At 35.4% G+C, this 26,291-nt stretch overlaps 2 protein-coding genes across 2 annotated transcripts in view; one reads left to right on the top strand and one right to left on the bottom strand.

The window, feature by feature from the left end:
• The window catches only part of LOC109845881 (zinc finger CCCH domain-containing protein 34-like), a 9,128-nt gene extending 8,535 nt beyond the window's left edge, over positions 1-593 (top strand). The window contains exon 4 of the mRNA XM_020415132.1: positions 34-593. Coding sequence (XP_020270721.1) covers positions 34-593 — 560 coding nt within the window. The remainder of the gene's footprint in view (positions 1-33) is intronic.
• LOC109844870 (NADH-cytochrome b5 reductase-like protein) lies at positions 8,290-21,231 on the bottom strand. Its single transcript, XM_020414039.1, has 13 exons — positions 21,029-21,231; positions 20,590-20,632; positions 19,089-19,164; positions 18,682-18,741; positions 15,274-15,327; positions 14,454-14,508; positions 14,198-14,268; positions 14,056-14,107; positions 10,259-10,336; positions 9,762-9,851; positions 9,557-9,670; positions 9,079-9,147; positions 8,290-8,679 (listed from the first exon to the last, which is right to left on the bottom strand). Exons 1-13 carry the CDS (start codon positions 21,167-21,169, stop codon positions 8,623-8,625), a joined length of 960 nt encoding a protein of 319 aa, XP_020269628.1. The 5' UTR covers positions 21,170-21,231; the 3' UTR covers positions 8,290-8,622.

Raw genomic sequence — 26,291 nt, forward strand, 5'->3', positions numbered from 1 at the left:
GGCCTTCATTTCATGATAACATGCAAGTTTCAGCACATAACGATAGTGAGTCTGCTGCATTGAGGGATTTCCAGAGGAGAGGTTGGTCAGGCAAGTCCCAGTCTATTAGGCATCCTCGACCGAGGCTAAGGGAGAGGGAAAATCGGAGAATTAGAAAGCCTCCACCAGTTTTATTCTCTGAGATTTCACGGGGACCTGTTCCTGAAAGGACAGAATCGTCACTAATTAAGTCCACTGGTGCTAATTTTTCTGGGCCTAAGACTCTTGCACAGATAAAAGAAGAGAAAATGAGAGCTAAGGAAGTAGATGGCAAGGAGAGCTGTGGAGACCATATTCCTCGAAACCCTAGAAGGCCTTGGTCCAAAGACTTTGAGGGCCCAAAACCTTTAAATGAACTTTTGAAAGAAAAAAGATCTGTTCCTGGGGGAGAGCACAATGCAATTAGTGGAGATAAGGAACTGGGGCGTAGAGAAACTTTCAGGAAAGGGAGCAATGGGTATGAGAGTGAATTTGTAGGCGATGATGATGATGATGATGATGATGTTGATGAAGATGTCCTTCATGAAAAACTCATAAAAATGCTCTCTTCATAAGCCTGTCATGAGGCTCTCAGCTGTTGTTTGGATACAACATTACTTCTGAAGACAGATGAATTATAGGTGGTGGTTATATGAATTAGACTCTTACATTTTTTGTTTCATTGAGTGGGCATGTTGTTCCCTTTTGTACAGTGCATCTGTTTGTTTTTGGTCACGCATGCAGCTTTTACAATTGGAATATGGTATAACATTCTCCTGGAGCATTTGGTCGGGTTCTTGGCTACAGTTCGGCTTCTCCTACATTGTAATTTTGCAGCTTTTACCATGTGGGATTATTTCAACACTTTGCTAATGTTTTATGTATAACTATGAATAGTAGGTTGAATGAGATTTGGTTGGTGGAAGGGTTTCAGTTTAAGCATGATCTCTGAATATTATCTTCCTACTGACAGTTTGCACTCTCTTGTTTTTTTTTTTTCATGGAGACTTTTAACAGTGCTCAATAAGATTTAGAAAAACCGATCTGGTTTCAGCGACAGTGCTGAAACCAGGTCGGTTTCTCTAAATAAATCTGAAACGGGTCGTTTTTTGCAATTAAAACATCAAATGGGTTGGTTTTGAAAATTTGTCCATAAAATTTTCAAAACCAACCTATTTGATGTTTTAATTGCAAAAAAAGACCCGTTTCAGATTTATTTAGAGAAACCGACCTGGTTTCAGCACTGTCGCTGAAACCAGGTCGATTTTTGAAAAAAAAACTTTAGTATGATCCCCGGACAAATTTTCAAAACCAACCTATTTCAGCATTTAATAGGAAAAAAAGACCCGTTTCAGTTTTATTTAGAGAAACCGACCTGGTTTCAGCACTGTCGCTGAAACCAGGTCGGTTTCGATAAAAAACTTTACGAAACTTCACGGGAGTTCAACTCCCGTGAAGTTTAGTACGTTTTTAAACTTCACGGGAGTTGAAGTCCCGTGAAATTTATTACCCTCATTAAACTCCACAGGAGTTCAACTCCCGTGGAGTTTGTTCTATTGTTAAAACTCCACGGGAGTTGAACTCCCGTGGAGTTACAGGCCAAATTTCCCAGAGAATCGCTCTCTGGGAAATTTGCACTGCAACTTCACGGGAGAACTCCCGTGAAGTTGCAGGTTTTACAAAAAACATGCACATCATGCATACATCTATCTATTTAACTCATATATACAACTATTTATCTGTTGACAATAATTACTGTAATATATATATTATTTAAACACGCACGAATCAAACAATACGCAAAAAGACACGGCCTGCGAACTCGTCGACGTGAGTCTTATGAAACACCTGCGCTATGTTCTTGATCCTGCCGAGGAGCCCTAACGCCACCTGATCCTGAATCTCAGGCACGGTCGCATCAATATCAACCTGAATGCTATCAAAAGCATGGACCTGTGAGGTAAATAATTTATTAAGTACCAACTCAAGAAAAAAAATATTATAATTTAGCTTAGAAACTTACGTATCTCTCTCGTTCAAAGTACCAACTCAAGAAAAAATATTATAATTTAGCTTAGAAACTTACGTAATCTCTCTCGTTCATCCCACTAGGGATGTAACTGTCTGTCGGTGGCCGTGGCATGTGTCCAGCTAAGGGCTGTGGGTCACGTGTGATCCATCTACGTGTGATATCCCAATACCAACCCATATATGCGGTGTAGTCAACAGCCGTGGGCCTCGTATCCTGGATGAAACCCCACCTGTGAGCCCACCTGTCTATGTAGGCCGCACGAACTACGGCCCAGTCGTTATGGTACGAAGTAGGTCGCCGCCAACGAGAGATCTGCTCAACAGGATCTGGTACATGCTGAGAGAGCGTAAACTGTTGTAGCACACGGTCAGGGACATGCATCTCCACGATCTCCCAACAAATCAATGGAACTCTCGCTCTCCACAAGTCGGGACTATCTCGGCAGATGGGTGCAAGAGAATGCATATCCAGCTCCGGCGGTGTATAGGGTCTCCACTTGAACTGAAATAAAATAAAAAATTTATCAGTATCAACAACAAAACTATAATATTCATAACGACTTGAGATTTATATTTACCTGTTCGTGTTGGAGACCATCAAGCTCATTTTAGTAAAACTCACGATGGCGCGTCGCTGATCGGTACTTAGCATACCGCACGTTATACCTATATGCAGAATAGAGAATATATAAGTACAAATTCAGTGCGAATAAAATTTGTGTGTACAAATATACATGTACGCCAAAGGAAACTTCCCCTATAGGTCACGGTGCACAAGTAAAGTAGGGCGTCCAATATGAATGCGCTCCCATGACCAAATCTGTATCAATGTGCAGCATCCCTTGAATTCTTTATTCTGCATCAGGGATACTCTACTCAACTCTCGATACAAATATGCCAACACCGCACTGCCCCACGATAGTGCGCCGCATACACCAAAATCCTCCAGCAGTGGCAGCCATCGTGCATGTACGAGAGTCTTGCTCGCATCCGGAAAAAGCACGCACCCTATCATGTGCAATATGTATGCACGAGCATGAAACTGGAGCGTCTCATCATCGGCATCCTGTGGTATATCGCCCTGAAATGTCTGACGAAGCCACGATAGCTTCATCGCACCACTCCTTAAGTCGGGAACCTGTCCAAGAAGTCGGGCACATACCTCGGGCCAACTATGATCATCGATGCCCGTAACTGGCAGCCCATCGATCCGGAGCCCAAGAATGACGGCCACGTCCTGTAAAGTGATGGTGCACTTCCCTATATGCATGTGAAAGGTGTTGGTCTCTGGCCTCCACCAATCAAAGCAGTGATAAGCGGCCAATCAAGCCTGATATATCGAACCGTCGAGCACTCCCGAAAACCAGCCTGAGAGATCAGCGCTAGAACTCTCTCATCCTCAATGACCCAAGATGAATGGCTCTGGGAATGCTCGATCATGGTGATATCAGGTACGGGCTGCACGTAAAAAAAGAATTAATTAAGTATAATGCGAAAAATTAAAATTAGTGCCAATGCTAACTAGCATATACAAAAGATGTTTTACCTGTCCTGAGCCAATATAATCTGAAACGTGGCTCGCCTGGAGAGTCAAAACATCGGGGCGTCTCGGTCCCGAATCCATAATGAATATAACTGAGAATTATATTAGAAGACAATGCTCAATGTGTTAGATCTTTTTTGTTAAAATACTCATCTAGTTATATATAAACAACAAACGAATGCGCAACGTGAAGAAAGCAATAACTTGAAACCAAACATTAAATTTATATAACATAGATCGAAATCGCTACAAATTACAACATCAACGCCTAATCCTAACTGGACAATTATTTTTCTTATGGCCCAGTTGATCGCATCTACTACACTTATTTCTCCTCCTAACTCCTTCACGACCGTCATCCATACAATTTCTAATTCGTACGGAACGAGGGCGCCCCGCCGACCTTTTATACAAATGAGGCAATATCAGTGGCCCGCCTTATGTCCAATATCGACTATCATATGGTGGATGAAAACACTCTTTGTATGTTTGTCGATAGTTGTAAGTAGAATACCAAGCCTCGACGAACTCATAGTGTGAAATCCTCGCACCACCTTGTAGATCAGAACAAGCCGCGACAACATGTGAACAAGGAATCCATTGTAATTGCGGTACGTTGCAAGTGCACGTACACGAGTGATCCACTAACATGTTAACTTTATAAGAGCGATTTTCTCTATGTGATATTCCCTCAATGACTTCCCATTCATTAAAACTGTATCTTACGACATGAAAGGATCGAGCTTGTACAATCCGAGCCGCTAACATTTCATCATTTTTCGGTGTGAGCTCCGAGCGGATATTTTCACCAAGTTCGCGACGTCGTAGAAAGAAGTTATTAAGTCTGTAGAATGTTTTAGCAACTAGTGACTGTATTGGCATACCGCGTGCTCCCCTGAGCACGCCATTGAAACTCTCTGAAGCGTTCGTAGTCATCATACAGAACCGTCTCCCGCCATCTTCACATAAAGCCCACTTATCAACATTGTGTGGTCCCAAACTAGTTTCGATCCAATCATGTGCAGCTCGGGAGATAAACTTAATCCTCTCTCGTATTTGGTCATAAACTAATTTTTCTGTTGCACAGCCGGCTTGCCAAAGAAGATCTTGAACCTGACCGTTTCCAAATTTCTTCTTGAAGTTGTCCCTAATATGTCGCAAGCAATAACGATGTACATGTGGCTCTGGGAAATGACGTTGGAGTGCTCTTAGAATTCCTTTCATCCTATCAGATATGAATGTAATCGGTCGTGTACCCACACTAGGGATATGATATCTAATGCATGCAAAAAACCACGCCCAATTCTCTGTGTTTTCAATATCAACCACTGCAAACGCCAAAGGAAACAAACCGCCATCCGCATCAACTCCGGTGGCAACAAGCAAAACTCCTTTGTACTTGCTGTATAAGTGGGTGCCATCAATGCTAAGAAGAGGATGACAATATCGAAACCCCTTAATACATGGCCCAAATGCCCAAAATACACCGGTGAACCACCGATCTCCGCCATCAACGGGGTCCGAAGATACTTCGTAGACAGTTCCTGGATTTTTTCTTTTGAGTGCTTCAAGATAATGAGGTAAGATCTCATACGATTTATCCCAATCACCGAATATTTTTATCATCGCCTTCCTCCTAGCATTCCAACACTTGTGATATGATACATCCAAGTTGGTGGCTTTTTGCACTAGAAGACGAATATCTTTCGGCCTTAGATCAAAATCCTCCCTCAGATGCGGTAAAATCAATCGATATATGAAGGAAGAGGATGCATTCTTGTTATTCATCTCTAATCGAGGATTGCTACAAGTGTGGAGTCTGTTGTACGCCGTGATTTTGAATTGCCCGCCTACTCTTACACCGGAGCGTGAATTAAGCTTCCACGGACATTTCGCATTGCCGTCGTGGTGTCCATCAATATCTTCATCATCGCCATCTTTGCGATAGAAACAAACCGCATTATAGCTTGTAGTATTATTTTTTGTTGGCCTAAACTTGACATTTTTTGCAATGACGTACAAGCGAAGCGTATGGATCAATTTCTCCTTGCTCTCATATAGATCTCCCTTCACGAATGAGAAGTCCTCGCCCTGTGTATCATGACCGCTATTAGTGTCAATAGGAACACTTTCCATCACGGAGTTATCGATCCATTCTTCTCCTTGAAGTTCATCGGGCGGCGGATCCTCTAAGACAACATACTCATTATTAGCATAACACCCGTCAATGTGGTGGTTGTCCCCTTCATCACGATCTATCAAGGTCATGCTATCAATTTGTAAGCCCTCCTCTTCATCATCATTCTCAGATTCAACACTTGCATTATCTTCTTGAACTCCCGTGTTAGTATCGACCGCATTCGAAGTGCCCACAAGCGAAGGACCGCTCATATGTTGTGATTGTGTCCAACCTTCATCTTGTTGAGGAGATAAAAAGCCAACGGAATCAACATCAGGGTCCTCCAACATGTAGGAATACATTTCATCATAATTCAACGATTTGCCCAAATTCCTTTGATGTTTTTCAATGAACAATTCAATCGAACGCTTCTCGTCATGTAAGACTCTAATTAGACTCATATCGTAGTCACTTGATATTTGAATGTCGCTTGTCATGTTCTCCACGACAGGATAATTACAAATAACATTAAGGTGATACTCACGTGAGTTGGTTAATGTAAGTTTGTGCAATTCATTAACCAACTCATCGAAAGTACACGATTTTGTTATAAACAATAGTCTCGTCGTACCTCCTTCATAAACGGGCATATTATTTTCGAGGTATTTAATTTTCCCATCATACGAACACAAAATTACGATTCGATCGTTCATCATTACCTCTGAAGAGTAAAACAATCAAGATCAATATTACACGAAAAAACTCTAAAAATTTATTGTTACTTAAAATTAAATCATATATCAATTTTAGGGAACCATAATTTTTTACAAATTCATATACCGATGTCATACATATGTACCAAAACTATTTTTTACATTATTGATAATTTACCCTCTAACTCGACAAAATAATTTAAGTTTTCTTCACATAATTCATAAAATTCACAATTAAATTCTCAAATCTAATTGATGTCATATAGCACTAATTTTTAGATTTTTTATAATTTCACATATAGCACTAATTTCATAACTTATTCATAATGAAATTCACAAATCGACAAAATTATTGATAACACAATTTTTTTAAAATAAATTAGATGTCATACATATGTATTAACACTATTTTTTACATTATTGATAATTTACCCTCTAAATCGACAAAATTATTTAAGTTTTCTTCACAAAATTCATAAATAATTCACAATTAAATTCTAAAAAATATAATTTTCTCTACATTATCACCAATTTAAAATAGCGAGAAATTACAAGAAATTAGAGAAAATCTAATTTGGGAGGGAATTTACCCTCAAATTGTCGAAAATCCGGCGAAGTTGACTGTTTCCGGCGGTCGGAATCAAGGGCAAACAGTCGGAAAGGAGTGCTGGCTGGAATCAATGGTCGGCGGTCGGATTTGGGGGCTGGGGTTGGAAACGACCGTGGACGGCGGCGGAGAGAGGTTAGGGTTTGGGGGCGGTTGCGGGGACGAGAGAACTGAGGCGAGGGGGGTTATGTCGCTGCGGTTATATAGCCCGCAGCTTCACGGGAGTTCAACTCCCGTGAAGCTGCAGGGTAAATTCGCCAGCGAGCTACTCGCTGGAAAATCTGGCCTGCAGCTTCACGGGAGTTGAACTCCCGTGAAGCTGCAGGCTAATTTCACAGCGAGCTACTCGCTGCGGATTTTACCCTGCAACTCCACGGGAGTTGAACTCCCGTGGAGTTTAATGAGTGTAATAAATTTCACGGGAGTTCAACTCCCGTGAAGTTTAAAAACATACTAAACTTCACGGGAGTTGAACTCCCGTGAAGTTTCGGAAGGTTTTTTAGAAAAACCGACCTGGTTTCAGCGACAGTGCTGAAACCAGGTCGGTTTCTCTAAATAAATCTGAAACGGGTCGTTTTTTGCAATTAAAACATCAAATGGGTTGGTTTTGAAAATTTGTGCATAAGATTTATGTATCCAACATCAGACTTTAGCTTGAGGCTGCTGCTTGTTATTTCATCACCATGTTTTCAGTCATTTGTACATTACCAAGCATGTCAGATGCTAAGTTGAAATTTTAGCAGTGCAGGCTTTTATCCTCACATTCTTTTATTGTTTCTGAGGAATTTTGGGCATAGTAGCCTTATGACAAGCGACCATATCTTTTGTTATGCCACTTGGTCGAGTGGTTGAACAAATCTATTCTGTTGTATGTGAAAAAGAGCCAGCTAATGTTTATCAAAATAAGTTGCTTTCATGGTGGTTGCTTCAAATGTGCTATAAAGTCTATAAGTTGAAAACACCAGGGTTATGGCATTCATTCATCTAGTTCTACAACAGCAAGTCTAAAATAATTTGTTGAGCAAGCTGTTGGTGATTCACAGATTTGGTTGATAGATATATGTAATCCCCATCTAGTGTATGGGTAGGGTTAATTTCAGAAAAACCCGCTGAATCTTGAGGATTGTCGCAGATAACCGCCTGAACTATTTTAATTCGAATGTCTAAGCGAAGTAGGAAATACCAGGTGCAAGTCAATATAGGTCTCACTAACTCGCATGCAACAGAAATTATACCATCTCAGAATCCTTGTCCAACATACAAAAAGCATTGGTTGAATCATATTCACCAACGGTTGATTACAACCTTGAAGCGAAAAATCAAAATAAGTACCAGCCAACAAAATATGCTCCATTGATCGCGAAAAAATGTGAGGCTCACAAAAATGAAATAAACAACACAACCAACGCACAAAGTTGATCTAAAGATCAGACTATTTATTCACCTCTTGTTTCTTCGTTTAGCATTCATCCAACCAGCGTCAAAATTTTATTGCAGGAATCCACTAAAGATCACAGGTTACAATTGTTTGCGAGATGGAAAATAACTAAGAGCTCAACCAAAGCTTGTCCCTTCACCACCAAAGGATATTTCAGAACTTGTACACCATTTCTGCAGTGTAACCCAACTCCTTGAGTACCCCTGAAAGCTGAAAAGCACCAGAAAAAAATGTGTAGTAATTAAAGTTTGCCCAATATATTAAAGGTTAATTTCGGATAGAACCCCTGCAGTATCGTTGTTTTGAATTTACCAACCCTCTGGTTTTATTAGTGTGAATAGATCCGATGACTGAAATTTTGACTCTTACCCTTAGGATCTAATCGTGAAAAAACAGCTCTCTCTCCAAGGGCACAGTGTCAAAAATTTCACTCAGGAGGTCTATCCACAATGACAAACCAAGAGGAGGGGTCTATCCACAATTAACCCGTATATCAAACTGGGACAACTTAAAAACACGTCATTTAAATATTGGTTTTCTTAGCTCTTTGGTTTTCCAAGTTCAATCTGCTGAATAAGAAAAGGTTGTAATGAAGAAATGTGTTCATACCTCGCCTTGCGTATAATCCTTTGCCTTATTTCCAGATATGTGATCCATCAATCCTGGAGGGCCACATACCTGTATAAAAACATTAACATGAGCTTGAAGAGCCAACACACTTTTGACCCACAATCCAAATTTGTTTTAAAATTCTTTACGCGAGTTCTGAAACTCCCATAATAAGATGGGTAAATTACAGATAACTCCCCACATCTATACTTCAGTAGCACTTACCACCCCTCAACAATTTTACTAGCACTTACCACCCCTCAATCATAACAGAGAAGGGGGTTCATCACCAATTTGTTCTCCTCAAAATGCAAATTCAGGGGTGGTAACTGCAATTGGACATGTAGATGAGGTTCGTTATCTGCAAATTAACCTATAAGATATAACCCACCATAATGAAAAAAGGATATTCTGTTAACAACTTTAAAACAGGAAAGAAAAACAAAAGTTTTTCTATATCTTGACAATTGCAACTCACAAGTACGAGCGTGTCGTCCCCAGGACCAGGCAAGCCCTTCAAAACCATATCTTTTGATATAAAGCCTGAACCTCCTCTCCAGTTTTGGGATGGGTTATCAACAGTATAAAACACCTAGAATATTTTGCCATCAAAAGAAGAAACTTTCAGATAAAACACAGAATTAAATTTTATGTCGATTTAAGTAAAGTTTTCCTTACGTAACCTTGAAATTTGGATAGCTAGCTGCAAGTCTGTCAAGCTCTGCTTTTAATAGAATATCATCTGGTGATACATTACCATAAAGCAATGATACCTGCAAAAAGCAAGGTCTGCACCATAAATGCCCAGAGTTTCATACCAAAGAAATACTGCTGACAAAAGTTATAACGAATCACTTGTAGTGAACAAGGTGTGTTACTACGTATAGAATTTCTGCTCGAAATGAAGGATTTTATTAGCAGAGAAGAATTTAATGGTAGAAATATAATAAACAATGTACAACATTGCATACATGGTACATTAATATAATTAGACTCCACTATGCTACTGAATCATTCTACTGAACTTTTAAGGTGAAGAGAATAATTTGTTTAAATAAAGATAAAAAAGTGGTAGCAAATACAGTACCAATCATGGTTATTGCATCATAAAAACAATAGACTGGGAAACATTTCCATAAGTGATGGCAGTTGCAAACAGGGATATAAAAGGACAAGATACCTGAGTGCAGTCCTCAGGATTTTTTACAATCGCCTTGATAACCTGCAACATTGGTGTGATCCCAGTGCCACCTGCAATCTGATAAATTAAAGACAGCACTGTAAGCACTTGTTTTACAGGAATAGTATCTAGAGGAGCAATTTTTTGCGGTGTTGTTCATATGATTATAACCAAACAACCAACCATTATATATATATAATACTTTTATATATATTATATATATTAATCACACGGACAAAACGGAACGTCAACCATAAGCTGAACACCGGACACAAAAAAACCGACAACACGTTCAACAGCAGACAACCAACACACCCGAACACACATCTTATATAACTATTATATATATATTTTATATATATATTATATATATATATTATGAGGATGCTGAGAGAAGTTGGCAGCTTTCTCCCCGTGAGTTGCCAGTGTATAACATGTGAGCCCCACACCGATATGACTAGTAGGAGGCCCCAAATGTCATGACCTGTCAGCTCACGCAGGGAGAAGAGCTGATAGCTCTTTACTCATTACTGCTATAATATATTAATATAATATAGTATATATTATATGATCTATATATATATATATAATATATACCCAAGTTTTTAAATATCGGATATCGGGGAAATATAGGATGCCCAAAATCCATATCGGATTGAGGATATCGGGGATATGTAGTAAATATCGGAGTGTCATATCAAATGATGTATGTAATATAATGTCCTATACTGTAATCTAAATACAATAAAATTTTAGCATACAAAAATGTAAATAATATATGTTTATGACAACTAACAAATTGTAGAAACTTAATTAAGGAAAAGAGCCTACTATAACTTGCTAAAAAAACTTTATAAAGATGGAATTTTTGCTTAAACCAATTACAAAAAATTTTAAAAGGACATACTGCCTAAATATCGCCTGATATATTGGCCAATGTCAAGGATATATCACCCAAAAATTGCCAAAAAGAGGCAAAGGATACTATGACCATATCGTTTTGCGGCAAGTCTTATGAAAGGATATATCAGTTGGTATTATCAAATAAACTGGAGATATTTAAAACAATGTATACAACCAATAAACTCCATAATGTATGTGCCCGGGAACTACATTGTGAAATGTATACTCCTCCATGATGTGTATCAATGTGACAGAGAAGGGTTAAAGGTCCAACATTATCCCCCAAAGTGACACAGTAATCAATAATACCTGTACTCCAACAATGTCTATGTGTTTGCCTACATAAATTCCAGACTCTTAAATGGCCTGCATTTTAAAATACAAATGCGCCCAAACAAAACTGCATAGTGTTTCTATAAGAAGTGTTAAAAGTTAAGGCCTAGAGTTGTCCTCTAGTCCTCTGGAATTTGCCCACTGCCCCAGTATTTCAGAAATGGTTACCACACTCTTCATTTTCCTTATATATATATATATTATATATATATATATATATATATATATATATATATATATATGTTATATATGTATATATTATATATATATATATGTATATATATATGAGGAGAAAATTGGGTTATGCCTTGGTGTGAGAATGACATAATGCCCCCCCCTCATTCAAATGGTTGCAGTATCCCCGATGGCACTCGCTCAACCCATTTGAATGTGGCTCCCCAATTGAATGAGTGGCACGGGGATTATGGCCACCCTCATATCAAACATAAAATTTGTGGCTTGGCTAGCCAAGCATAGCCATATTTCTCTGCTCTCTCTCATCTCTCGTCTCTTCCGGAATCGTCTCTCCTTCTCCTATATGATATATATAATATATATATATATATTATATATATATCTATATACGTTATATATATATCATACTATATATGATATCCATCCAGCTCATTCAAATGGTTGCATATGCGCCCCATGCAACTCCTCAACCATGTGAATTGTGGTCCCCCATTTGAATGAGTGGAGGGGATTGTGCCAGCCTCACTACCACGCGCACAAAATTTAGTGCTTGGTACGCAAGCATACCCATATATTCTCATCGCTCTCTCCTATATATTATATATATATATAATATATGTATGATATATATTATATATATATATATCTCTCTATATATAATATATATAGTATATATAGTATTATATATATAGAGTAGAGAGAAGACGCAGAGATATGGGTATGCTTGGTCCAAGCACAATTTTGTGCGTGGTCAGTGAGGCTGGCACAATCGCCCTCCACTCATCTCAAATGGGGGATACATCACATGCGGTTTGAGGCAGTGCATGGGATATGCAATCATATTGAATGAGTGGAGGGGATTATGTTCACCGTCTACTACCATCATAACTTTTTGTGTTTGGTACCAAGCATACGCATTTCTCTCTCTCTCTCTCTCTCTCTCTCTATATATTATATATATATAATATATATATAATATATATTATATATATATATAGATATATATTATAATATATATGATGATAGCCAGTATGATTCTTATGTTGCATGGATACGGGTACGGGACACGGAAAATTTGTAAAAGATAGGGTACTGGGACAAGACTATAAATATTTATTACACATATATTATATATTGAAATTAATAACTTATATAACAAAGATGAGAACTAAAATTCCTTTAACAATATCATGTTTCCTTTATTATGTGTATTAAAAATTGGAAAATATAGTTTTTGGAGCTAGACATCCAAATGACCCTTCATAATCATGATTTGGAACTTGACCTATGTCCAACAAGTTTCAAGAAGTGGATCCATAAAATGTTTTAACAAGTGTTTTAAATTAAAACATGTATTGTATAATGGAGTATATGCCCGAATAAATGTATGTGTATATGCAAGGAGTGTCCAAGGAGTTTGGTTACGGTTATGGGTGCGGCTTCAAATTAGAAGTACCTAGGTAACATAGGTTAAATTTATATATGTTTCACTATCAGACACAAAACAAGTTCACTTCAGGTGATATTACACACAGGGAATAAATGCTGGAATCTTTGGCAGGATGTCTGAAGTAGTAAATCGGAAAACCTAAAGCATTATCTCCTAAACTACTCTTATGCTGTATTCAGACAGGGAAGAAGCCAGAATCGGTAGTCCTCCAAAATAGAGACAGAAGGACAAGGCCATTCCAAAAAATTATGTTTAAACATGTAGTTTCATTTATCCACGTATCTGAAGTTTTAGAAGGAAGAAACTCAAGAATAAAATAGTAAAAGAAATAATCATAACTCTGTTTCCTCACGAAGGCCAAACATGCCTAACCTTCATGAATAAATAAACATGAATCTATTACAAATAAGAAAACTACTCAGGAGTCGACGTGTCAAATTTTAATAGAAGAAAATCTTCACTATTTTACATGTGAGTCTTTCCTAAATGATCTCAAATGAGAAAACATTCAAATCAAATATTTAACTAGGGGGGGCATGAAACTAAATGAGAAAACAAATTAATAGTCAATTTGAAGTTTTATCTTTAAGCATTCAAACTGAAGGAGATAAAAAGGCTCTCTATTTGTTAAGTGGTTTACTGAAGATTCCTAAAGTATTTCATCAAATAGTAGTGCTAGGGAATGAGAATTAGCGAGAGGAAGAAAAGGGCATTTAGATTAGGCGTGTGAACCGCCGAGAAGATTTTGTGTTCTTCAGGACAAAATCACAGTTAGAATGGCTTTGTAATTGAGGAAGGCAATGCAAAGGCTTTCATACCTGGTCATCTTTTTCCCCTCAGAAAAAAATATATAACACTTAAAAAACTAACAATTAGAGAATTTAATAATGCAGCTTTGCAAATATAATTGTCTTACCATGCCAATTTTCTTTTTCATGTTCGGGCTATATCTGATCTTTTCAATTGGCCTGTAGCAGATGATGAGATGCATGGTTTAATAAGCAAAAAGCTTTCAGCTCCTATTGAAATAATAGGTTCAAAGCTCATATAAAAATCACCCTTTAACTTCAACCACATCGCCTGGTTTTAATTTATCAAAATGCTGACTCATCTTTCCTTCAGGATAAACCTGGATAAAGATTTAGAAAATAAAGGCACGTGATACTTTTCAATATAATCATAAAACCCAATGCTGTCTTGAAAGTAACAACATGATTGTAATGAAATTCTATTGATTAAGTGCTGACCTGAAGGTACTTATGAAAAGAGTGAGGGGAAAAAAATTTATGTAAACCCATTCAGCCGAAGACATACCTTGATCAATAAATCAAAGTAACCCTTGGATTCAGGATCTGATATGGGAGTATACCTGAAAATGTGACAACAGCTCTAAGACTATAACATTTATTAAGGTCAACCGATCATATATATTAAGAGTAATAAAATAAGCCTGATATAAGGCAGATTAGTGTACAATGTTTAATTAGAGTTAGAGAAACATAGGAAGGAAACAACACTAATCATATCATAAGAATGTGATACATCTTAATAGAGTCAGATCATCATATAGTACTTTACTGTATTAACCCAGTTACAATAGAATACTAATTGGCTGTTACAGTTATTAAGATGACACACAACAGCTTCAACTTTGGATTAAATAGATCAGATTCAGCAAATCCTCCAGCCTCAGGTCTAGATATTGTTAAAACTCATCACTTTGTCTAAGACTCTAACTTGTCTAAGACTCTAACTTTAGTTTTTTTTTTTTTTTTAGAGTTTTCATTTCAGCCTTCGAAAAACAACTTACATGTTATCCGGTTCTGTTTAGGTTCATAAGTGATAAAATATAACTGAAACTAGACTAAAATATAAAAAAATCATTAAATAGTTCACTCCGGGGGATGTCAAGTAAACAGGTGGTAGTTGTGCAAACTCTTCATTGCCCAATTCCTTTGCTCCTCATTTAAAAGTTAATGCATCTATCAACTCATCTGAGGCTAAGAACCAATTTCAAGATAAAGAATCCTCCTAGAAGAAGTATACACACTCATCCAAAATGTTCTAACATGTTCAACATTGTCAAGTTTCATATTAGCAATACTGTGTAAAAAGAAAAGGACAATAAACTCACGGGCGGATTACAAATTTCTTCTTTCCTTCTTCTGTCTCTCCTCCAATGGGAACCCTGTAAATTGTAATCAACATTGACTTAGAATAGATGACAAATTTGTTTCTTATAACATTGTTTTATTTTGTATTACAAATTTGTTAATTATCAAGTCCAAACAAAATAGAATAGAAAATGACAAATAAATGTGCAAAAACAAAAGCATTAACCAATAATGTTGATGTCCACATAGGATTCCGCTTATGATCCTTCTCCAATCATATCCATACTATCTCTATCTGAACCCCACATCTCAGTATTCAAGCACATAATTGAAAGCTACTCTTGAAAACATAGAAAAGTAGATACATTCATCAATTGTCATTTCATATTTTTTGGCAATCATGAAAAAGTAAGACGCTTAAAATTGTCAAAACTATTTCCTTTATACGAATGATGCCATGTAAATTAATATTAAATGTTCCTTGCATTTAACATTTAGTGCTTTGTATAAGTGAGAAAAAAGGCTTCGGGTATTTTTTATGATGGCTATACCATTCAGATTGCATTTGTCAATAAGGAAATCTTCGCTAAGATTGCGCAACGGATGGTAGTTAAAAATGTTTTGTGGGAACTTGCCTTAGTCAATGATTTCCTCATTCTAATATCAGCACCACGTTCATATTTGGATAGTTGATGTCTTTAGTTATTTGATTGCTGGCAAATTTGTTTAGAATGATAAGCATTTTATTTGGCAGGTCACACGCTGAATGCAAATAATTATCATTTTTATAGCAAATATTGGTGAAATGAACCTGTGATTTTCATTTCTTTCAGAGTGACATCTTAGTAATTCCTCCTTTTCATTCTTGCATAAGATGGTCACAACCACCCACCCCCAGCCCCCACACACCCCTACCCAATAAAATTGAGAAAAAATTTCACATGCATGGGCACACAAACAAAATGTACGCAACATGGGGTATTCCTTCAGAGCTAGAACTTCTCAAGATCTTTATAGCAAGTCATTTGCCTTACTGACTCTCAATTTCTTCTCATAATAGTGCTGACTCTCAAATTCTTCTCACTTTATTTTCTATTAAAGATATTCTCACTTTATTTTCTATTAAATATATTTTAACCTTCGAATATTCTGCTTGGCCTGTTTTAATGTGGAAATACTGAAACATTCTCAACATCAATACTTTAATATCCGAAGTTTAAATTCAGCTTAACTTGAACCCTTTCTTATGTTTCAAATGAGTTGTCAAGATTATGAGAAAGAAAGTGTCAAAAGAGGACTGAACTAGATATAATGGATATTTCTCCTTCTTTTGAGAACAGAAAAGCAGCGAAATTTTGTTTTACCGGGACTTCTCCACTTGTTAACTCTAGAGTAAAACACAATTATGTAACAAGGAAGTTTTAGTTTATAACTACTTAACTAACAAGAAGATTTGGCTTAATAGCAAAAACTGTTACAATCATGTACATTGTTTTTTGACTGAGAAATTCCTAATGAACTTATACAAAGGTTATCTTATTAATTATTATTTTATTTCGTCCAAATTTCTTTTAAAATGATAAGGTGGACTTTCACACATGCTGCCTCTGGATCAAGAAACAGATTCTCAATATGTTGGACAAACTTCCAATCGATGACGACCCCTATCACAATCAAATACATCACCTGAGACACCTTCAAACTCCTCTTTTCTTTTTGTAATCTTTGTCTGACAGAAATCCTACCTATTGACAGTTCTATTTTTGAGTTTGAAAATCTACTTTCAGGACTGACAAAAGGTTATCTGCATCACTTATTTCACATCTTTTTTCATCCTCTAAAAATGTCTGGAAAAAAAACGCATGACTACATCTCAAATTTTATGGCAGGACTACATCTCAAATTTTACGGCCGCTCTATCAATTAATTATATCCAATTATTTGTAAATATTTCAAAAGTTTGAGAAGAAGATTTTATGCATGGTCAACCTTTTCTTGAAATAACCTCGAGGGATCACCTCTCATGGAGGCCTTTGATAAAAATGCACTTCTCACCAGGAAAAAACTAGTTAGTGCCTTATCAAGTTCCACAGCTATTAATGATACCTTTTGCTAGCATCCAGTAAATTCTTATGTAACATTGAACTTTAATCTTTAAAGTTTCATAGCTAACTTCAGATCAGTGCTAAAGGTAGAATCTTTACACTATTGGCCTAACATAACAGATAAATATATGTGATCAGTTAACTATTAAAGATACTTTTTGCTAGCATCCAGAAAATTCTTGCGTAACATGGAACTTTGATCTTTAAAGTTTCATAGCTAACTTCAGATAAGTGTTAAAGGTAGAACCTTTACACTATTGGCCTAACATAACAGAGAGAATATACGTGACCAGTTAAACTATTAAAGATACTTTTTGCTAGGATCCAGAAAATTCTAGTGTAACATTGAACACTAATCTTTAAAGTTTCATAGCTAACTTCAGATAAGTGCTAAAGGTAGAACCTTTATTGACCTAACATAACAGATAGAATATATGTGATCAGCTAACTATTAAAGATACTTTTTGGCAGCTAGCTTCAGAAATCATGCTAATAGATAGAACCTTTAGGATCAGTTAACCGTTACAATATACCCTAGGCACATGTTTCCTGGCAACAGATCTCTAACATGGACATGTGGCATTTCAATAACTTAAAGGAAACATTTGTGGCATGCATGGGACAAGAATTTTACGGATACATGCTTCCAGCACTTGAGTTACACTGTATTTTACTTCCATCAATAAATGACTTACATGTACGACGTGATATATTTTTCCTTCGTGAGCGAATTTCCATACTGAAGTTAAATAGTTGTAGATAGTGCTCCACTCATTCAGAGAGCTTTAGTGAAATAACAAAGTATTTGTTTTAGCTTATGAATTTTATGACCATTGTTTAGGAAAAACTTTTGAGAAGTTCACATAGAATGATTTTCAAATAAGTTATCATTCATATTTGATTGCTATATAGCAGATAAACTTCAAATCATGAAGTTGTTGTGTATTGAGACATATGTTACACATTGAGACTTGTTAATCTTTAGAATTTGTAAAGCGAGTGTGTTGTGTCAGTCTCCATGTATCCTTGCCCATGAGAGATAGCATGATCGGAAAAGGTTTAACTTGATCTAAATATCACCACTCAATTTTTTATCTTTTCTTGTATTCAGGATAAGATATTATTTGTATAACCTATTAAAATGTAAATAAGATCATTTTCTATTATTATACAAAATTAAAAACCGTTTAAAACAAGGTTATATTAAGATGAAATGACAATCGAATTTGAAACATATGTTGAATGAGGATATCAGGAATCAGGATAAACAATTAATAAAGATTCTCAGTTTGACAACAACGATCAAGATAAGCCAAATAATACCTTGTAAGGATACACGAAGCGACATAAAGACCCAAATCGACAGAAGGGTCAAAAGTGAACCTGCAAGAAGTTGAAAGCAAACTAGCAATTAGTTAAAGAAAGTAAATCTTGCATGACCAAAGAAAATGTAAAAAGATGCTTCTACTTGTAAAAAGGAACGGAAACCTATCTCCCAAATGGTTGATGTCTCTATTTATATGACTCATAACTTTACATACCAAGACGAGACAAACCTTTCTAAAATCAAACATTATATTTGAACATGCCCAGAGAAAAGTTTACAGAGAAAGATACTAAACACAAATGCCCACAATAGCAAATAATTTCTAGAAAGCGACTTCACGCACAGAAAATACAGGTTCACTTCCACGTTCCAGACAAAAGAAGAAAATAAGAAAACCAATTACCTGTATAACTTAGTGTTATGGCTGACTCTTGCTGTTTCTTGAAGCTTAAATTCCAACCACTTATCTGGGTTGAGTGCTGAAATTGAATAGATCTGAACAAATCAGTAAGTAAAGACAGCACATGACACAAGTTCTTCCCACCGTGTATAAACACGACATGTTGCCCACATCCAAAATGCATGCATAGGTTAACAAGACAGATGCTTTCTACAAATAAAAGAAGATTATGCAACCGTTTCACTTGGTACTGGTAGTGATGGATATTATGCAGTCCCCTCAGTTAGCATCCAACTTTGCATACCCACTTCATTTTCTTTCATAAATTTTCACTTGATGGAAATCTATTAGCTCAGGTAGAAAACTCTAGAAGCATTCCACAAACAGTGGGTGCTTGAATAAAATCATCTTGTCTAATATGAGGCGTAGTGTTTGAACTACTACCATTTGACATAAATTCATGGGATGGGAATGAAAATGGTGCAATGCTACTCTATCCATGGATGCCATTTGGCTAAATTAGATCCTAAATAAATAGACACGGGTAGAGGGATGGTGCTTTCGGATGATGAAAGGACCTTTATGGTAGCATATACCGGGAAGAAATAGTATATACCGAGAGGAGTATATCCATATGGGCTCATGAAAGAGAACTACATCTCAAAGAAATGAAAATTTTTATTCAACATGGATGTTCGCAGGCTTGCTATTTTTAAGATTGAAATGCAACTTAACCCCAACCCATGAAGGGAGGGAATATGGGAAGTTGAGAAAAAAGAAATGCAAAATTGAAACAGAATCTATTTGAATGAGGAAATCATTATGGTGAAATTCAATCTGCACTGCATGTTCTACTTCAACTAACACCACATTTTTAATACATTTTTTTTATGAAGTTTTTCCAGTCTCTTAAATGCTTTCGAATCTTTTGGTTCACAAAACCTTTGTACTTGTACAAACGTAAAATTCTAGCTGCAGAATCTCATATGTCATACATAGAATTATAGCTGCAGGCTCTCATAACATGGGTTTTCCTTATATCAGTCCCTTAATCTTCTTATTTTAAAATAAGCCTCTCAAAAGACTTAACTTTTTTTTAAGTTTCTCCAATCCTTTAAGTTATATCAAATAGTCCCGTTGGTATTTATCCACATAATACAGGTAAACTTCATCCAACAACTTCATGTAACTCATTTTTATTTCTGCAAAATTTAAGCTTTCAATATCTAATGCCTCTATATCTGTTACCAATATATTAAATACAGTCTGAACATAAAGGTAACGAATCTCCATAATTAAAAAAATTGAAGCCACCCATTTTATTTTCCGCATAATTTGAGATTTCAATATCTAGCGTCTCTAGATATATGCTTAATATATTAAATTGTCTGACCTTAAAGCCAATAAATCTCCATAACTAAAAATGGTACGAACTCGCCAATTTTTTCTGCATTATTTAATTCCAATATCTAATGCCTCTAGATCTGTGCCTAATATAACTCACCAGTTTTGCCAGCAGTTTGTTCACTTTGTGCGTCAAGATAAGACTGTCAAAATAACAGAAACTTTTATTAGTCCAGATTTTTTTTTTTTAAATTAAAAAGAAATTTTATTTTAAATCCACTCTTCTAACCTCATTTAATTTTTAAACCAACGCACTTCCAAAATCATTTCACACACTCAAATCACCAAGTTGATTCATTTAAAGTCGAAATATTTTGCCATTCAGCTGTAAAGTGTGTAAATTTCTGTAACTAGATCTAAACAGCTATGAAAATGAATCACAAACAGGCTCAAAACATCCATTAACCTAAAAAATTGCATCAAATCTAAAAATACTCATCAAACTAAACAATTACAACTAAAACCCAGACAGACCCATTTCATTTTCGAAAAAATCAAACAAAACCCAGATAGGAAAATTAGCTAGAGATCGTCATTACCACCGTGGAGTTTTGCGAGCTGCAGTAGTACAAGGCGATCCCGCCAGAAGCTCCGATCGGAAATCGACGGCTGTGATCCTCTCTGAACGAATTGATCAATCCCCTCGAGGTTGAGAGCCTCCTCATTAGATTAACAGCCATTTTTCTTTTTTCCCAAATTTCTTGTTTTTTTTTCTTTTTTTTTTCCGAAGAAAAAGAAGTGATCTTTTGAGTTGAGGGTTTATAGAGGAAAGAAAAGTGCGGTGTGTTAATCTCACTCTCAATAATTTTGTATCAACGTGCACTCGTGTCCTATGAAACCCGATTCTAGGAGTAGATTTGACCTTTGACGGCGTGATTGCCGTGGAACTGGGAGATGCGTTCCACGTGGACATCTACACTGAGAAATGTATTATTCTTTGGGTGGAAAGGAACAAAATAATTACCAAATAGTTTGTTAATTGATCCAGCAACTATTTTCATAGTTTACTAACACTAAATAAATAATATTTAGTATTCTATTTCATTAACGAATAGTATTTCATCAGATGTATATTCGATTTGTTTACTTATCAAATATTTATTTAAAATTGATCGTTTATAGTTTAAATTATTACAGATATGATGTTATATTTTCAATCCACTTATATTTTCTATTTAAGTTCTACATACTAATTTTGAGAGATTTAAAAATTTTAAATCAGTTTTCTAATTAAATATTCAAATTAACGAATAGTATTTCATCAGATGTATATTCGATTTGTTTACTTATCAAATATTTATTTAAAATTGATCGTTTATAGTTTAAATTATTACAGATACGATGTTATATTTTCAATCCACTTATATTTTCTATTTAAGTTCTACATACTAATTTTGAGAGATTTAAAAATTTTAAATCAGTTTTCTAATTAAATATTCAAATTAACGAATAGTATTTCATCAGATGTATATTCGATTTGTTTACTTATCAAATATTTATTTAAAATTGATCGTTTATAGTTTAAATTATTACAGATACGATGTTATATTTTCAATCCACTTATATTTTCTATTTAAGTTCTACATACTAATTTTGAGAGATTTAAAAATTTTAAATCAGTTTTCTAATTAAATATTCAAATTATATATAAGTATTTCATCAGATGTATATTCGATTTGTTTACTTATCAAATATTTATTTAAAATTGATCGTTTATAGTTTAAATTATTACAGATACGATGTTATATTTTCAATCCACTTATATTTTCTATTTAAGTTCTACATACTAATTTTGAGAGATTTAAAAATTTTAAATCAGTTTTCTAATTAAATATTCAAATTAACGAATAGTATTTCATCAGATGTATATTCGATTTGTTTACATCACACCTTGGAGTTGGTGAGGCTCCATCTTCTAGGTGTGATGTATGGACAAGATGTGTCCACATCACTACCAAGGATCCTTGGTACCAAGTATACCCATTTTTCTCTCTCTATATATATATATATATATATGAGAAATATGTGTATACTTTGTACCAAGCACAAATTTTATGCTTGGTAGTGATGTGTCACATCCCCATTCATCACTACCCATGTGAATTTATTCCCATTTGAATTGTGAACACGTGAAATGCAAGTGGGGACCACAAGCTTTGAAGGCCATGTGAAAAGATCTGTGTGAAGAGATAGTGATAGCAAAGACGTAGACGTGTGGGAGGCTAAGGTGTTTTTTTTAAAGAATACGGTTTCAATCATGTGGGGGCCACATGCTTGGAAAAACCGCGTGAAGATCATGAGTCCAGCGGACAAAAGAGGCCAGGCCCACCCGAAATAGTACAGCTATATATATCTCTTGTAGTCAGTCACCTAGGTTTTGGGCAAAAGGAGGGTTTGTGTGCAAGGAAGATTTAGTCTCTTTTGCGGCTGCAGAGCGTGTGCAAGTACGAAAAGGGTGTGTGAAGGGGAAAAAGAAGCCGGTTGTTTTCTTTGGCAGCGTGCAAGACAGGGCGCAGGCAGAGAGGAAAAGTATTTCGGCGGCTGTGCAAAGGCAGGTTTTCTTGGGCTGCGTGCAACAAGAAAAACAAAGGTTCTTTTGGCTCCTTTTGAGAGAGATAATTGTGTAAGGGATTTGAGAGTTTGTGTGAGGGTTTAGATTGAGTGATTGTAAACCCTATTTGTATTCTCTTCCTCTATTAGTAGATCTCCCCCCTCCTTTCCCCGTGGACGTAGACAATTTGCCGAACCACGTAAAATTGGTTGTTTGAGTTTGTGGTCATTGTAATAGTTTTAGGATCCCTCGACAGGTCAGTCCTAGAACTGATGAGAGGAAGAGCCGATATCTCATTTTGTTGAGATATCCGCTTCAGTTTCCTTGGTGAGACAGGAATTCTTATTGATCTTTCTCTCTTATTGCTGCACCAGAAACTCTGCCGAAATTTCCGCTGCGCACAGCAAAGCATAACCCATATTTCTTTCTTTCTCTTCTCTCTCTCTCTCTCCTCTCTCATCTCTCTCCTCTCTCTCTCTCTCTCTATAATATATATATATATATATATATATATATATATATATATATATATATATATAATATACACACACACACACACATCATAAACTTACTAATTAAAAAGAAATACTTTCATTTATAAATTTAAATATTGTTTAAAAATTAAATTCTTTAACAGAATAAATATCCTTTGACATTCGATAAATATTCATGAATATTTATCAAATATTGAGTATTTGAGCTCAAATTCGAAAAACTTCAGACACGGATATTCAAGTTCGAGTTCGAATTTTAATAATTTTAAACAAATACAAATACGAACATCTTAGTAATCGATTCGATTTGTTCATTTACCACTCCTAGTTAGTTTTACATGGACATTGCAACTATTTATACAAAATTATTGTATATCAGATGTATTTATCTAAAATGCACAGTTAAACATGAATAGCGGCAAATAAAATGAAATTATAACACAAAACCAAAGAATTGACGAGATTAAATAATGTTAGTTACAGGTGTCATAGGGGTAAATTGAAAGTACCCTAGAGGAGGGTGAATAGGGTAATTGCTAATCTAATCCAATTTTAATGCAAAATTAAAACTTACTAACAACATTCTAGCAATATGATGTGTACAAGTAATATATGCAAGGATGTAGAATTAAACAAATGGCGATATAAACATGAGACAAAATGCGATATGAAAATATACAAGAGAAAGTGTGCCAATGCAAAACAAAAAAACAAAGAAAATGATCACGAAGTTCGGTCGACCCACGACTTATGTCTCCGCTCCTCACTCTCGAGGAAAATCTCCACTATCTCAAAAACAACTACACAATCGGTTTTTAACGCTCAACGATAAACAATTACAACTCACACAATTGTCAATACACAATACACTCCTTTAAGTGTTGGCCTAGCTCGTGTCACCTTCCTGAAGTGCTTGGATTTACCACCTCTCACTAGGCTTTACTACCAACGCAACTCCTCTCGGAATTGATCATATCTCTCCTAACCACTTCTCTAAGTATCCTTATGTATTACAATGTATTCTCAATAATGATAAACTCAAATAAATATTTGTTCTCTAACAAGGATGAGAACAAAATCTAAGCTCATTCAATGATACAACCCCACAACCCAAATGTATGCAATATGTGAAATACTAAAGCTCAAGTGGTTGTGTGTGTAAACAATGAGTATAATAAAATCAAAGTTAAACTCAATTCAATCTAGCATAAATATATAAGAAACAAAATGATAAATAGCTAGAAGATGAGTTAAGAAAACTTCTCTAAACAAAGAGAGTTGAGGATTTGAGGTTAAACTCCTCAATGATGATATTGAACTCCTTCTCTTTGTGAAGCCTTCTTCATACAAACAAAACAAATTTTTTCTCTCTTAAAACTTAGGAACAAACAGTCCAAAACACTTGTAAAACTCTTGTAGAACTCCTTGCAAAAAACCAAGTGTTGAGGTCCTTTTATAGCCATTCAACAAAGCCATCAAAAACTAGCCGTTATGGCTCCTAACCATTGATCAGTCGACTGATGCAATGCATCGGTCGACTAACAACATGAATAGCGGTAGTTTGTGCTGAAAATCTACATAGCTATTATTCTAAATTCAATTAAAAATAGCAAAACAATTCCAAAAATTGTGATATTTTGAGGAATGTTTCTACACATAAAGATAAACATGTTAGAGAAAGAATTTCTAAATTATCACTTGTTATTTGTGAGAAATCACTGTTTAAAAAAGATATTCTAGATTCTAAAAATTGTTGAACACTTGATTTTGTAAAATCGATTTAACATAGTAAATCAACTCCAAAAATGATAAAACTTTAGAAAATGTTTATAAACATGAAATAGAACATGTTAGAAAAAAAATTTAAATTGCATTTCTAATTTGTGAAAACTCATTTATTTTGCAAATCGGTTGAAAAATACGAAAACGTCAAAACTTGATTTTGATAAAATTATTCCAAATAAGTTTTGAAACACTTTCCAATAGATTAATAGACTTGAGAAAAGATATAAAATAGTGTAATCAAGTCTTTAATCTATAAACATGTTATTTTCCGAATAAAGATGATAAATATGAAACAAGTACGTATGTATATGGATATAACTATTATTTCATATTTTATATGATTTAATCTTGAAAGCTATGAAAACGTGTATGTGTGTAATATGAGCTTTAAGAATTAACACATAAAGTATAAACTAAAAACTAATATACCCTATGCAAGTGATCTTCAATTAGCTCGTCTTGGTTGCGGATAAAGCGATGATGAATCTTGACTTGAATTGCAATGACTTCATTCTGATTTCCTCCAACCTCCAAGATATCGTCATTAAGCGCAAGTCCAACCAATCTCCAATTAAGGATATTTGTGTAGATTACCTAATAAAATAAATACAAACACTCGACACACGATGTTAGGAATTGTTTGTTAATCATCAAAACTAGATTAGATAGTAGGCTCATAAACATGAGACCTAACAATCTCCTCCTCTTTGATGATGACAAATAATATACTCAAATAATATAAAATATGCATGATACTAAATGAATATACAAGTTATAATCATCATGCATAAACCAATAGTAAGCAAATAACAAAATACTCATAACAGACTTGTTCCTTCCCCTTTGTTAACATCAAAATGGGGAAAACAATAAGAATGAAGAGAGCGAAAGCTACCTCTACAAATAAGCATAGGTGAGTATAAAATAAATATAGAGAAAAAAGCCCCCCTATCAAAATGCCTTAAAACATGC

This window comes from Asparagus officinalis, chromosome 6 (genome assembly GCF_001876935.1).
Source record: "Asparagus officinalis chromosome 6, Aspof.V1, whole genome shotgun sequence".
NCBI lineage: Eukaryota > Viridiplantae > Streptophyta > Magnoliopsida > Asparagales > Asparagaceae > Asparagus > Asparagus officinalis.

Bases quoted from the DNA above. Each gene is read 5' to 3' on its own strand.
- LOC109844870 (XM_020414039.1), bottom strand. From the start codon at position 21,169: ATGGCTGTTAATCTAATGAGGAGGCTCTCAACCTCGAGGGGATTGATC. The intron at 9,148-9,556 runs GTGAGTTGCAAT...GTTTTTATACAG, and splicing joins GGGACGACACGCTCGTACTT to GTATGTGGCCCTCCAGGATT. The intron at 8,680-9,078 runs GTATGAACACAT...GGTGCTTTTCAG, and splicing joins AGGATTATACGCAAGGCGAG to CTTTCAGGGGTACTCAAGGA.